The 15,105-nt window shown below is 46.2% G+C and overlaps 1 protein-coding gene across 1 annotated transcript in view; it reads right to left on the reverse strand.

The window, feature by feature from the left end:
- Window positions 1–15,105, reverse strand: part of PDE4B (phosphodiesterase 4B) — a 193,499-nt gene that overhangs the window by 27,045 nt on the left and 151,349 nt on the right. The window contains exon 7 of the mRNA XM_075097340.1: window positions 295–407. Within this exon, the coding sequence (XP_074953441.1) occupies window positions 295–407 (113 nt within the window). The remainder of the gene's footprint in view (window positions 1–294; window positions 408–15,105) is intronic.

The following is a 15,105-nucleotide window of genomic DNA, read 5'->3' on the forward strand; positions in this document are numbered from 1 at the left end:
GGTAAGTTCGGTTCCGAAGGGACCGGGGCTAATTGAAACCTCTTTTACTGCTCAGCAATGAGCCAGGCGAGAAGGATCGCTCTCCCCGCGCCGTCCCGCCGTGCCACCGCCAGTGTTTTCTGGCCGTGCCAGTGCGGGGGAAACCCGCACCTCCTTCCCCAGGAGTAACCTGGAGTTGCTGTCGTGCAGAGGCGCAGACGGGCCGGGTATCGCGCTGCCGTGCCCCGCGCCGCTCCGCATCCAACCCCGCTCCCCGTCCACCCCCGCTCCGCATCCCCCCGTCGCCCGGCTTACCTTGTTGGATGCCATCTCGCTGACAGAGCGGTAGGTCTGGATGGTCTCCAGCTGATCCAGGCACCAGTCGAGCTCCTCCAGCGTCTCCATGGCCAACTTCTGGTAGGGCTCCTCTGCGAAGAGGCAGACGGACATATAGTCGGGCTGGCGCGACGGCAGCCTCTCCATGGCGGGGCCGCCCGAGCCGCCGCCAGCGCCGCCGGAGGTGCCGCACCGCTCCCTCATCATGCGGCCGCCGCTGCGCTCCCTTCGCCGCTGGCGAGTAAATCCCCGCCTGCTGGCACCCGGCACAGCCCCGGCCCCGGCCGCCCGCCCCGGCCCGCCCCGGCCCGCCCCGGCCCCGCAGCCCGCCCTGCCCCCGCAGGACGGGGAACCGGGCGCCCCCCGGGCAGGGCCGGGCTGGGCTGGGCTGCGGCTCTGGGAGCGCCGGCCCCCCGCGGCTGCTGCGGGGGCCCGGCCGCCCCCGCCGCTCGGCGGGGATGCTGGTGCGGTGCCAGTCCAGCTCCCCGCCCGGCCGGGCCCCGCAGCCCTGCCGGAGCCTGCTCCCCTGGCCTGGTCCCCAGCCCCAGCAGCCCTGCTCCCCAACCCCGCCAGCCCTGCTCTGTAATCCTGCGTGGTCCTGCTCTCTGCTGACTCCTGTTTCCCAACCCCACCAGCTCCTGCTCCTTGCCAGCCCCTGCTCCCCAACCCCACCATTACCACTCCCCAGCTTCACCTGGCCCTGCTCTCCAACCTCACCAGCGCAGCTCCCCAATCCCACCAGTCCCACTCCCCAACTTCACCTGCCCCTGCTCCCCAACACCATCAGCTCTGTTCCCTCACCCAGCCACCCCTGCTCCCCGTCACCCCGGCTCCCCACTCCTGCTGGCCTTTGCTCCCCACCAGCCTTGACCATCAACTCCACCAGTCCTGCAGCCCGCTGGTCCTGCTCCCCAGTGCCATCCGCTGTGCTCCCCAGCAGGCCCTGCATCCCAGCCTTGCCAGCCCTATTCCCCAACCCCGCCAACCCTGCTCCCTGCTCCCACCAAGCTCTGCTCCTTGACCCTGACAGCAGGACAATGGGCTCCCGAGTGGCTCTTGGTGTAGAAGTTAAGGTTTACATAAGCGGATACACTGAATCATAAAATCTCCCCATGAATGTAACTGCTTTTTATAATACCAGTGACATATGCTTATCCCATAAATCTGTCAAAATTAATGGATTCAGCATTTTTAATGGCACTGGCTGAGCAGGTAACAGTGACATCAGAAGTCAGGATTGCTATGATATAGACTCAGCAAAGTATCTGCTGTATACCACATACCCTGCATGCACATATGCCCCATACATGTGGATGCCACTGCCCTCCCCACCAAAAGCTTGCTGGGACTGCACGGGGTGTGCTCCCCGCAGGGCTGCTGCCCTCTGCGGCCCACCATGTCCTTGGGGGAAGGAGCTGCACCTTGAGCCAGTATCTGCTAAGTACGGTATAGAGGCCGTTTGTTCAACATTTGAAGTTACATGGCAGAAAATAAATGCTGCCAAAGAGTAATTCAGCAATGAACTTGCAGGGAGCACTTGGCACAGACACATTTTAAAGATTCCGTAAATCTGAATATTTGTGGCATTGAAAGTTAATGTTTTCTTCTTTGCTCACAGAGCTCCAAACATGGCAAGTAATCTCATTCTTACATACTTCTGTGATACATATATCAAATAGCAGGTGGAAATAGCCAAAACACACAGAACTTGGGCCTATTTTCCTTTCTAACATGCATATTCTCTATCAACTACTTTATCATGTGAATTTCTTGACCTGGAAAGGCTCAAATTCCTTGTAATAGAAAATGTTTGTATTGATAAGGCTCACACAGGCTAAATCATGGGTTTAGGAATTGGAAAAAAATAATCTCAGACAAATGAAAGAGGAGCTGACCATATGTTTAAATAATGAACTGTACTGTGTTATGGTAATTGTGTTCTCCTGCTCCGAGGCTTCTCAGTAAGCCGGATCATGGCATGCAACCACAGCATGAGCTACATGTGCATTCCTGGAGCAGAAGGAATAGGCTCACCGTGGCACTAGACCCTAATTTAAGCCGTTTGGGGATTTCCAGCCTTGCCCAGGGTCAGGGTTGCAGGACCTGCTGCCCCTATCGCTTCACTTCAAGTCTTCACCTCCAGAACTACCATCAGGCTAATGCAAGACCGAGAACAGAAATCTACACCTGTTATGGAAGGGCCTCCTTTCCCCAGAGCCAAGGAAGGGTCCGCACGACTCCCTTACTTTGTAATCTGAGTTCTGTGTAATAAAAGGGTGAAAAAAAACCCCAAACCATCAAGGAACGATATTAGGTATTACAGAGAACAATTTGAATTATGAAAAAAGGAAACTTCAGGGCTTAGGTATAGAGTGAAAGGGATTGGTACTAGGCTACTGCCAGCTCCAAATTATTAACATTTTTATATTTCATTTTTAGAAGATGAGACAAAAATACAATGACTGTTTTATACATTCTGAATGCTTTTTAGAAGTTTTAGCCCAGTAGATCTGGGCAGTTGCGCAAAATGACCCTTCCTTCCCTCCCAGTGGTGTTTTGCAGCGTGTGAGCTGCCTTTCTGCTTCATTTCAGTGAGGCTACCCGGAGGAAGCTTGTGAACAGTGGGGATCCCTTCAGGCTGAAGCGTGGTTTACTCATGTTAAAATATGAGAATTACCACTTACTTAGGCCTTTTCAACAAAAGCATTTAGAAGACAATAGATTAACGATTTAAATGCAGATGTTTGAAAACTGCCACTTACAATATCTCTAGGCATTTCAATGGCAAAGATATAGTAAAGTGATAGTAAACAGTTCTTGCTAAGTATCCTTTTAAGGAAAAAAAAAGTGAGATCTGCTACTGTTCAAAAGCTGTCTAGTGCCCAGTCTAGAAGTGTATTTCCATATAAAAGCACTATTAATGTTTCTTTCAGAATTTATTTTTCCCAACAGGACAGCCTGCATCTTTCCCCTGGCCTGCCCACAGCTCCATCTGTGTCTTTGGACCCAGGGAAAGATACATCGTCTGCATCCTTGGGCAGCTCTTCTTAAACTCTGAAGTGTCTTTTGGTTTTGACTAATCTAAATATTTTTCCACTCAAATGAGTCTTGTGAAGTGAGGGCCTGATGGCGTGCCTCCCTCCAGGCATCTGCACATCTCTCAGCTTCTCCACCCTCCCTGCCCTTCTTTCTCGGTCATTTCTGAATCTGCTGGTGAGTTTTAGTGCAATTTGCTCAGCCAGTAAGTACGTCAAAGATACTACATTCATACGAGGTTCAGGAAATTAGACAGACAAGTAGAAGAAAAGACACTGTCCTTCTTGACAGAAGACAGACAGCCCAAGCTCAGCCCTTCTTAGAAAGTTGGTAATTGTCTCCTAAGCCACTTTTTAAGTGACCCAGTCTAAGACCAATCAACCTGGAAACCCCAGTTCGTATCAAACCAGCCCTCCTTGGGAACGTGCAACTCTGCTAACTCCCTGTTTGCTAACTTGTGACTATTTACAAATAAATTGTCAAGCACTGGCTATGATTCCACAGATAAAGCTAACTTTGCACCAGGTGTTCTTGAAAAACAGCATGTGAAATTAAAATACATACTCCAAGTCCCTAATGAAACGTAGGATACACAGCTATCCACAAATAAGAGTCAGATTAAAGCCAATTAGAAGTTGCTCTTCTACAAATGTAATAACTGTCTGTGCAAATGATCTTAAAAGGGAATAACACAGATTTTCTGACTTTCTGAATCATTAGTATTCATGGATATATACCACATTAATTGCATACGAATATTTTAAAATTAACAGTACATTTTGATATTGATGAGGGAAAACGTACTTTATAGTAGAACCCAACACAGACCTCCAGGGAAGGAGCAGCCTCTCCCTTCCTGACACGCTGTGCCACCTTCCACCCTGCCCAGTGGTCCTGCAGCATCAGCCCCTGGGATGGCACAGCCAGGGCTGTGTTTGATATAGCACAATATTGGAGAGTACAATGCACTCTGGATAGCCTGTGATGCTTCGGTGCCAGCGCTGCTTGCAGCAGCAGCATTTGCTTCTGCAGAGGTGGCAGTGTGGGGCACAGGACGGGGCTGGAAGCGATGGTAGGGTTAAAATGCAAATGAAAGTATGGAGGAACCCTACAAAAGCAGGGGTAGAAGAAAAAGAATTCTTAGAGGAGAAACACAAAGTGCATCGGGATTCTCTTGCTGCGTGGCATCTAGTGTCACATCACTCCAGGGATTCAAATAAACAGTAAACAGAAGTTTAGATGCTACATGACATGTTCTTTCCCTGAAGCCAAGGTGAGTGTCCCACAGACGTCAGGAGCGCAACACCCTCTGCCAGAAACACTCTTAAACCTTCTCACTCACAGACTTTGATAACCTTCCTGGTATAGCTCATGCACATGGTCACTTACGGAAGCAGTCCTACAATTTCTGGATATGGTCTCCTGGAATACTATATGACGTGCCTTCAACTGTATTATGTTTCAGTTTATATTTGGGTGTTGCATAACCAAGCCCTTACCCGTAAAATTATAACTGGCATTTCCGTCATTTTTGCTAGTGCCCTATGTGAAATCATTTCTGAGACAGAATAAAGAACTAATTAACAAAAGGAGTTCGTTTCAGTTTTCATATATTAAATGGTGTTTGTGCACGACTTTCAATCCCGATGGCAATTTAGCAGGAACTGAGGTGACATTTTGTCACAAGACCTGATTTGCTGCCAGTCCATCAGAGCACAGACTGGCCAAGCCTTCAGAAGCAGCACACCATTTAATATTTTTCCATTGGCCTTTAAAACACTTTAACATGCTTAAATGCAATTCATTTATGTGCCAGTATTTTGCAACAACAACATCTTTGGTACCTTTTGCAACCTATTTCTTCTTCATGTCTGTAAGATGATGGAACATAGGGCAGCTCTCACTAGAGAAGTGACTTAGCAGCCCGTTTTTAGAACTTTTTCCCATTTACTGATTTAGCCATGCTATTGTTTTCTCACAGAGCAAGCAATGAGAGCTGCTAATGAATATGGACTTGAGGTTTTTTCTTCTTGAAATCTTGAAAAGTGAAAGGTTTTGGAGATCATCCTCCTTCCTGGGAGTAGTTCAGCATAAGAACAAATAAGCACTTCGTCAGAAGGCCTATGATGTGTTGCAGGTGAGAATGGGACTTAATATGATGAACTCTTGCCCAACACTCCCCCAGCAGCCCCATCTGCACCATCCTTCTCTGCAGCACAGAGCTACAGCCCCTTGCCCATTGCACAGCTGTGTGTGTAAGCCCCCGCAACCGCCCTTGCCGCTGGCCAGGATATCTCTGAGCACGAAGCCAATGTTATCTGCAGTTGCAGCCGCACAGCCTGGTTCCTCTCTTAACCCACAAACTCACTGTGCCCCATCCTGTTATCCAAACACACCAAGCCCCCTGAGGCAGCAAGGCGGGATGGTGGGGCAGAGACCCTAGTCCCCAGCCTGCAGGAGTGAATGGTAGCTTTGTCCTTGACTTACGCAGGAGATAAACCAAGTTAGGAAACATTTTGAAACTACATCCAAATACCAGAATTCAAAGTGAGTTTTCCTCTATCCTTATTCCCTCACAGTTCTCTCTTGTCACCCTACTCCTTTTTAAATAAACACATTAAGACATAGCATGTCTTGCTTCTGGCCAAAATACCAGCTCACAAACAGGTGAGTTTAAAAAGTTGGAGAGGAGTTGCAGTTCTGCTTTTTGCTCAGCAGAACATTGCAGGTGCCAAATAACTAAGTTTTCCATGATCTAGCAGGCTAATATTACTAACGGATTTCTATCTTGTGAACAGATTGACTGATTTGGCAGGCAAGAAATGACGAATGCAAATATTTGCAGACATCTTTACAAACTCAGCTCTCCTCAGCTCTTAAAGATCAAATTATGGACCAATTGTACTGATAAAAGACTTAATTCCTAATTCCACAAAGAAAAGAAATAGTTACTTTAATGGATTGTAACTTCATGCGTAAACCTTAGGCACGTAGAATTTAAGACTCAACCCCCACCGAATAGTCTCTATCAAAAAGGGCTGCTTTCTGTGCCAAAAAAATTAAAAGAGAAACTCTTACAATGAAGGGTAAAAAACAAGGCGTTGCAGCTTATAGCAGTCTTCCCAGCTTTAATGCAGTGTATCCTATTCCACATGCAAAGGCACTTGTTTACAGCGCCAGTAAGACATCTTCTGGGTTATTTACTTTTAATTGTATCCTGGCTGCAATAAATTGGAGCTATTTATAATTATAAACTTCTTTAACATTTGAGGCCGACCTTCCCAGAAGCACTCTGCACTCAGCTCCAGCCTGCCTTCATAGCAGCAACTCATCTGAGACGTGAAGGACAGCCACTGAGGTCACCAAAGTCCCCATTTTCCAGTGATTCCAGTTGATGTAATAAAAAATATTATCACTCTATCTTACCCTTATCTCAGCAATAATACAGACTCAGGATCAAGTTTGTTCATTTAAAAGTAAAATTAATCAGAGCTGTTGCTCACTTGTGCCTTGGAAAAGCTTTAATACTGGATCTGTTCCCAAATCTGGTACGTACAACGTGGCAATAGGCAGGCACTGAAATGTTCCCTGAATGTTTAACAAACCGATAAAATTCAACAAAACCTGAAGCAGACAAACACTCATAAGAAACAAAAGATTAAAATACAAATATTACAACAGAAAATGCTTCCTAACTCCTGCTAGTAACTCAGGAAACAAACAGTCAATAATCAGTAGATTTGGTGAACTGAGCTCCACTATGGCTCTTAGGTGAGCTGGGGCTTTTGAAGTCCTCATGTCCTTGTATGGGAACATGTAAATGTTTATCCTGGTGCATGAAACCGCTTGCAGGCACTGAAAACTCTGCTTTAGGAAATGTTTGAAAGCACACTCCCAGGCTCCTAGCTTGTAGAAATGCTTGAAAATAACATTAAGGGTGTAATTTTAAAACATACATACTTCTCAGTGTGAATCCATAGGACACAACGCTGGTCCAGAGGTTTGAGGCACATTTGAATGTTTTGTTTATTTACAAATACTTAAAATAATTTATAAAGTAAAAAAAAGAGGAACCACATTCAGATATGGAAATTTCTTTAAAATCATATCTTTGTCGCTTAGAATTAATGAGAGGACTTTATGACAACCCATGTTTAATTATATATAGCATATATTATATATTATTGTAATTGTTGTCATTATTACAGATGACAAAAAAGATTAAGAAGAGAAGGGAAGAAAAGATTAAGAAGGGAGATTCTCTAGTTAATCATGTGAATGACATATTATTTTGTGAGCAGTATAGATATAATTAATGTTTACTGAAGGTTTCATTTATATTTCTTAGTCCTTGACTACTAATGACTAAGCTTATATCTAAGCAAGCTGGCAGAAGTCCTTTCGGTGGGATCCTCACATATGATCTGATCCACAAAAGACTGATCCATCAGCTGAACTCATCTGTGCTTCAGCTGAGACCCATTTGATTTTAAGTCCTGATAAAGGTTAGAGGAGAAGAAAAGAAAGGAGGAGAAGAAAAGGAAAAGGAAACAGAAACAGGAAAGGAAAAGGAAAAGGAGGAAAAGAAGGGAAAAAAGGGAGGGTGGCCTGCGTGATTTAACAAGGTACTCATGTGGTGATGGCTTAGATAAATGTCACATGGATCCAGATCACCAAAGGTGCTCCCTCAGGTTCCCTTCAACAGAAGAATATGGCTATTTTAACTTCAGAAAGCAAGATTCATTATATGCCCTGCAATAATTACCTGCCAGTGTCTAGCATCACTCTAAAACCCGGGAGCATGGAGCATGTTCAGTAAAACAGGTTTATCAACAACCAACATGCCAAAACTTGATAGAACAGGGACTTGTGCAGGCTGTCAGCCATTTACCCTTTGCCTCCCCTAATGTATCTGTGGTTGCTTACAGATTGTGCGGACATGTTTACACATTTATCCCTGACAATGCCGAGTGAATAACTGACACCAAATAATTTATTTGTTTAATGTATCCTGTTAGTGCATTCATGACTACCCATGAGCAGAGAGCTATTTCCTTGAATTAAGCAATTGTTCTAACAGATCCGACAAATATATTTGAGAAAATTGTTCTGTATATGGGTTTGAAAATTCACAGGAAACAAAATCAATGGCACAGATCAAAACTGCAGTGATTCATTTAAAATCCACAATGAAAATGTCCAAATGTGATAGCACCATCTTACAAACTGCAGGCACTGAAAAAAACCCTGCATTCTGTAATTACAAGTTTCTTTTACAGATGCCCTGTGTGTTTTTCAACATCCAGGGAGACTATGGACCAGATTTTCAACTTTTTCTCAAGCACAAAAGCTAGAAATGTACCTAAAAGAAGGCATTATTCAAAAGCAAGATGTACCCAGCAGAACTACCCAATGCCACACGTGCCGGCAACGCTGCCAGCGCATGAACATGTTCCCTCTTGTAGGTTTATGGACACTTGTGCACTCCCAGTCCTCTGGACTGCAGGGCTGGAATTATAGAGTAATCTAAAATCATGGGAAGGACAGACTATTGACATGAACTTCCCCCCCTCCCCAACATTTCATTGTATGCAGTGAAACTAATTATATCTTTTGCAAAGATAAGTGCAGATGTGCTAAGAAAGGCATAAAGCCCCAGCACCTGTGGAACAGGTGGAGCCAGTATGTTCTTGAGCAACTCCCTGAACAAATGGATGATCCTGCCTTTCTCCCCCCTCCCGATTGTATTTTTGGGACTCCAGTTTGACCAGTAACTCTAGCTGCCCCCTCTCACATTTCTCACACCTGCAGCTATACTGCAGTCTCCCTCTGGCACGCAAGGGAGGTGGCAATAAGAGAGAAGGGCTCTTCATTTGCTCCCCAGAACAGTGCAGCCATGCTGATAACCAGGAGAGATGTGGAGAAGGGCCAGTGGGTGCCGGAGCTAAGCTGGAGACAGGCGGGCTGCAGGCGGCGTGGGCACGGGCACTGCATGCAAATGAACGGAGAGCAGCATGTCTCAAAGTAACACTTTTAGAAAAAAGCTATTTTAGAAACATGGGCTTTTCTGTTACCCAGCGCTAATACATGAGATGTAGTATGAGAGGCCAGGGTAGCAAAACCCCTGCAAAGAGAGACGACGGGATTAACTGGAGGAGATCCAGCTGCGGGGGAATGCAGGCAAAATCTTAACACAGGCTCAAAAGCAGCAGAAACAATGGAGTCTGTATTCAGAGATGATAGAGGAAGATAGAGACAAAAAAGTGAAGTGAAAGCTTTCTACTGCTAATTGCGAAAAATGCCAGGAAATGAGTGAGATGCTGCTGCCAGGAATAATGCTTCTGATACTGAAATTGTTGATGAAAGTATTTGACATGCGCTACAACCTCAGGCAAAATAAGGCCAAGATTTGGGGGGGCATTTTTTTTTGTTTTGTGTTGTTTTGTTTTTTTCAAAGCAACAAGGAGCAGAAGAAATGAACTCTTCTGTTACCCTACTGAGGAGTCTGGCATTATAAGTTCACTAATTAAAGACAGGTCCTTTCTGGGACACACCATTTCAGCTGCTCAGAAAGGCTGCTGGGAAAACTCAGCCCCTAGAAAAACGGCTTCAAAATTGCTGAAGACGCCAAGGCAGTGATTAAAAGAGCACCCGCCAAGAACGTCAGAGACGCATCCAGGCTCAAACTGGAGGACTCCAGGGAGCAAGCGGAGATGCCTCACCAAGCAAAGACACAGGGACCGCAGAAAGCAATATGAAAGGGAGAAAGAAAAACCTCCTGCCTGTAGGGAACGACACAAGCCCAAACCGCTTCACGTCCCCTTGCTGCAGCCATCCCAAGAAGGAAGAAGCCACAGCTCATTTAACCACTGAAGCAGAGGTTTCCAGTGACGGGAGGAATGCCTACAGGGTGACTCGGCCACGACGCGAAGCACAGGAGACGTCTGCTAGTCACTCGACTGCCATAGTAGCAGCGATGTTTCTGAGTCAACAGCCAACGCACTCGCTGCCTGATCACTGAGCCAGCTGCAATGTAATTTGAGCAACACCGATAAGCAGTAATATTAGCCTGGAGAAATGTCACTGGGCGGGGGGAGGGGGTACTGGGGGGGCTGGGTGTTCATCTGAGCTATCTTTAGCTGTCTAAAAGTTAATCACCTAAGCTCCCTACACAGGCAGTGGAAAGTGGCTGGGACCTCCAAGGGGTGATCCTGGTCTATTCTCAGCATTACTGATGCGATGGGCTGAATCACCCTCTGGAGGTGCCTGTCCTTCTCCATTAACTGCAGAAGGCACCTCTCTACTGCACAGTTGCAGAAACTGGCTGGAAGGGACGCCTGGAGGTCGTCTGCTCTAGCCTCCCATTCGGAGCAGGACTATCCCCAGCTAATCAACAACATCAGCCTGATGCTCAAGTAGCTGTAGGGCACTGACAGACACCCCACACCCTTCCTGTCATCAGCCACCAACTGGACACGCAGCCTTCATCACCACCCTTAGAGCCTGGTAGTCCAGCAATATCCAGCCCTGTCAACAGTCCGTTTGTCCAGCCAATACCACCTCAGCCTCCACGTGGAAATGCTGTGAGAAACAGTGCCAAAGTGCTCACTGCAGCTGGGTATACCCACCCACAGCAGCCAGGCCACCCCCCTAGTCCTTGGAGAGGAGGTTGGGACTTTGAAGCACAATTCGCCCTTGGCAAATCTGTGTCTAACATTCCCGATTTACTTTCTTGTCCTTCGTGTGTTTGGAAACAGTCTCCAGTGGACACCCTCAGTGACATCTCCAGTGACCAAGAAGAGTCTGACTAGTCCATAATTCCCCATGTCCCTTTCACCTTTCTCAAAGATGGACCTTTTTCCTGTTGTCACAGACCTTCCCAAGCACCACATTTTTTTGTGAAGGACACACAGTGACCTTACAGTCACATCATCCAGCTTTTTCAGCTTGAACCCTGTCTAATGCCACAGACTTGAACACATCCACCTCCTCTAGGTTGCCCCTAACCCACAGCTCCCTCATGGCTCTCCATCCGTCTCCTTTCCAAGCAGGCTGGTGGGCACTGGGGCCTGGGCACAAGGCTCTGTCTGTGAAAACTGAGACACAAAAGGCACTGAGTACTTCAGCCTTTCATGTACCAGGCTACGTCACTAGGCTGTTTCCCCCGTAGATTAACATCTTTTCTGAACTTTCTTCCCCTATTCCATACCCACATTGGAGTCCTCTCACTATCCACAGCTCTATCAGCCTTTGGTCTGTCCAACTTCAACCTCACAAACAGTGCTTTTACATCCGTCCCTTGTTACCAGTCCTTTTCATTCTTCACCTGCTTTTTTTTGTACTTTGACTTGCTGAGAAGCTCCTTGCTTGACCAAGTTGGCTTCTGCTGAAATTCCTGATCTTCCTGCACAACAGGATGGTTTGCTCCCATATTTGCAATACGTTTTCTTCAAAAACCAGCCACTACTTCTACTTAATTGGTCTATAATTTTTAGGTGGCTGAAGTTATGTGAAATTGATCTTATGACAATGACAGAGCCTTGAGACCAAGCAATAAATGGAAGCCCTGAGCAGCAAAACAGAAGAGTTTTTGTAGAGCCCTGGTGCTGGGCGGCCTGTCCCTGCCAGCCTTGCTTTCCTGATTCCTGCAACCTATCCCAAGATGAGTGGCAGGAGATCAGTCATGGGGGATCAGCCACTGTTTTGAGGCAAAAATGAAACATTTCAAGGAAACTCATACCAAGAAGTCAGCCTGGAGCAAGAGCCAAGCCCTGATGAAGCCAGTTAAGTCAGAACTGGACAAACCTGCAAAAGTCCTGATTATACCCACCAGTACTGGTGTGCAGTCTGGTTGGGGTGGATCATCAGCCAGGTCATGTGAATCAGGTCACGGAGGACCTACACAGGCTGGCAACTCACTCAACAGACCACTGACTGTTAGCAGTAACTAGGCAATTGCTTACCAATTAGTCTAGAGTAGGATGATTGCAGTTTATTATCATGGGAGCTGAAGAAGTCACTCAGTTTTGCCAGGCTTTGTGGCAATAACTGCGGGTGCCCTCAAGGAGTACTTATCATTAAAATTAGTTCTCTAATATCAGAGTCCAGTGGCCCCTGCGTTGGGCAGCAGGGTACTGAGAGTACCAAGAGCATCGCTCCTTCTAGGAGAGGATGATGATATGGAAGAGGCAACCAACGGCTGAGACATCCACCTGGGATAATCTCAGCAGTTCAGCCTGGTGTGCTTGGCTGAGCACCAGAAGCTGAAGCTCTGAACTGAAGGAGGAGTCAGTTGGGGGGTACAGATGTAGTTTTTCAGGGACCGCTGATGGAAGAGCCTGTGATATCCCCACAGACTCCTTAAAAACAGACTGCAAAAGAATGAGGAAAATGGGGAGAGGATGCTACTCAAGTATTGCCTTACAAAGAACTGGATTTAACAAAGAGAAGAACCAGAGCTTCAGTGGGCATTGCAGCAGAGTGTAGAAGATGTCTCATCATGAATCTTCATTCCCACAGAATAACTAATACTAGCGTCTCTCTTCAGCTGAGATGAAGCACTGGAAATCACTGGGAAAGGACTAGCTAATAAAAAGTCAAAAAGTGAATTAAACTAAAAAAGTACTCATATTTATTTTGTGTGTTTACGTGTGTCAGATATGCATGTGCTCTAAAACAGCTGCGTAAACCTCAACTTTAAAAATGCTACAGTATAAAGATTAACGATCAAGATTCCCAAAGCTAAGTTAACACTGCACCTTTTGCATGACAATGAGGTGCAAAAATGAGGTGTAAACACCAAGAGCACCTTAAGGTGGCTAAGAGAAGCCTATGAAGCTTCCCAGAGAGGTAATTTCTGATCTGAAGATAAGCCTAAAGGTTTAATCTGAAATGCTAACGAGTGAGGAAAACTGGAGAAGTTCTGAAGAAGGATTTAGATTGGAGATACCATCTTATCATAGGGTGGGATGGAGTGCTTTACCACGAGGCAGTCCCTGTTTCTACTGTGTCTGTCCCCACCCACAGCAGCCACACAGAGCGAGCAATACAGAGTAGCTGCCACAAATCAGAAGGGTAAGTGACAGTGCTTTTATGGTGCCAAATGGAAGTAACAAAATGCAGGAAGCATCTTGTCAGATGTCACTTAGCAGTGATATCACAGGGGAATCTGGGAACGGGATTTGCCTGCATAGTAGGAATTCCTCAGTCCACAAGAGGGAGAAGCAGAAATGGCAAGAGGGGCAGAATCTAATCTTGGCCTGTCGAATGAACGGGAAAGATTGCTCAGTTCCAACTTTATCTCAGGGAGCAAACACACGGTTTGGCACATTATCATTTTACTGACCAGGCTTGATTCCTGGAGGATTCCTGCCTTAATCACAAGACAGGAGGAAAAATACAATGCAAGAGAGTACCTCTTCTACACAGGGTCTAACAAAACAAGCGCAAAAGACTGACGGTGCACTTAAAACAGAAAGCTGCAAGGACAATGCTGAAAATGATTTTTCAGATGATGTTTGTAAGGAAATAAACACATACATCAAACATATTTCTGAAGACAGATCACAATTACCAAGGTCATTACAAATGTTTAAATTAACTGAATCCCTATCACACCTTTACTCAACACGCTCCTCAAAGTGCAGCGAAAGCAGCCCAGAGAGCTGCAGGCTGGGGATGGAAATGACCATCGGTTTCAATGGGCTGCTGAAGGAAGCCTCCAGCCCAGACCTAGAGCTGAGCACGGGGGCTGAAATACCAATTCCTACTTTCTGTAAATCATGGGGTGCCCAGAATGTGTTTTTCTTTCTCTAAACAAGGAAAGGCTGGATCGCAGTAAGATGAAGATTTTATTGTGTGAGTAGAAATGTTTTCTTCCTGAGCACATGGTCTGCATGTGAATGCATAAGTGTGAGAAAGACTCCAAAAAAATCAGGATATGATTATGAGATTACCTAGCTACCCACTTAGGATTTACCCGTGCTGGGCAATGTATTATTTCATTTGATACATGTGGGCTGGCTTGGAGAGGGCTGGTAAGCTTACACGTGCAGGGAAACCAACTTGGATCCTGGAAGCAACATCGTTGTGCTAACAAGGCACTCCACCTAAACTAATTAGACCTGCCTTTCATCAGGCTTAATTAGGTGGGGCACCATCCTGTGCTGTTGTGGCGAGACGGCTTCCGGTTCTGGAGCTGGCTCATCCACAGCCAGTCTGAGGCCTTCTGCACTTCGCTACCTGGTGCCATGCACCGACGACATGTGCATTGGGGCTAGGGCTCTCACCTGAGTCGGCCCACAGCTGAGCCCAGAGGCAGTGCCTCTCCTGAGCTGTTTTTCTGTGCACGTATCTGTGCAAAACCGTGTGCCTGCACCCCTGCTGCTGCATGAGCCGACTTTCACAACAGGCCTAAGACAAGGAAGGAACTATCTAGACAGACCACAGCAACAATTTTAATTCAACAAAGGGAAAAAAAAAAGCCAAAACAGATGAAAGATTTAAGGGACTAACTGTACTCTGTTTCACTAAGAGTTTTGCAAACCACAAACAAAAATGTCTGCATTTGGATCTGCCATAGAATTCAGATATTACTCTCATCCACATACCCATGTGTAGCCATTAAGTCAGTTTTTGAATCAGGTTAACCTGGAGATAATAAAATTTATGGTCTAAATATTCTGTCAAGAGTGAAAGTTCTTTGACTGTGGTGAAACAAATACTGGAGTAGGAAATGGAAGAGGAACCTCAGGA

This window comes from Phalacrocorax aristotelis, chromosome 6 (assembly GCF_949628215.1).
Source record: "Phalacrocorax aristotelis chromosome 6, bGulAri2.1, whole genome shotgun sequence".
NCBI lineage: Eukaryota > Metazoa > Chordata > Aves > Suliformes > Phalacrocoracidae > Phalacrocorax > Phalacrocorax aristotelis.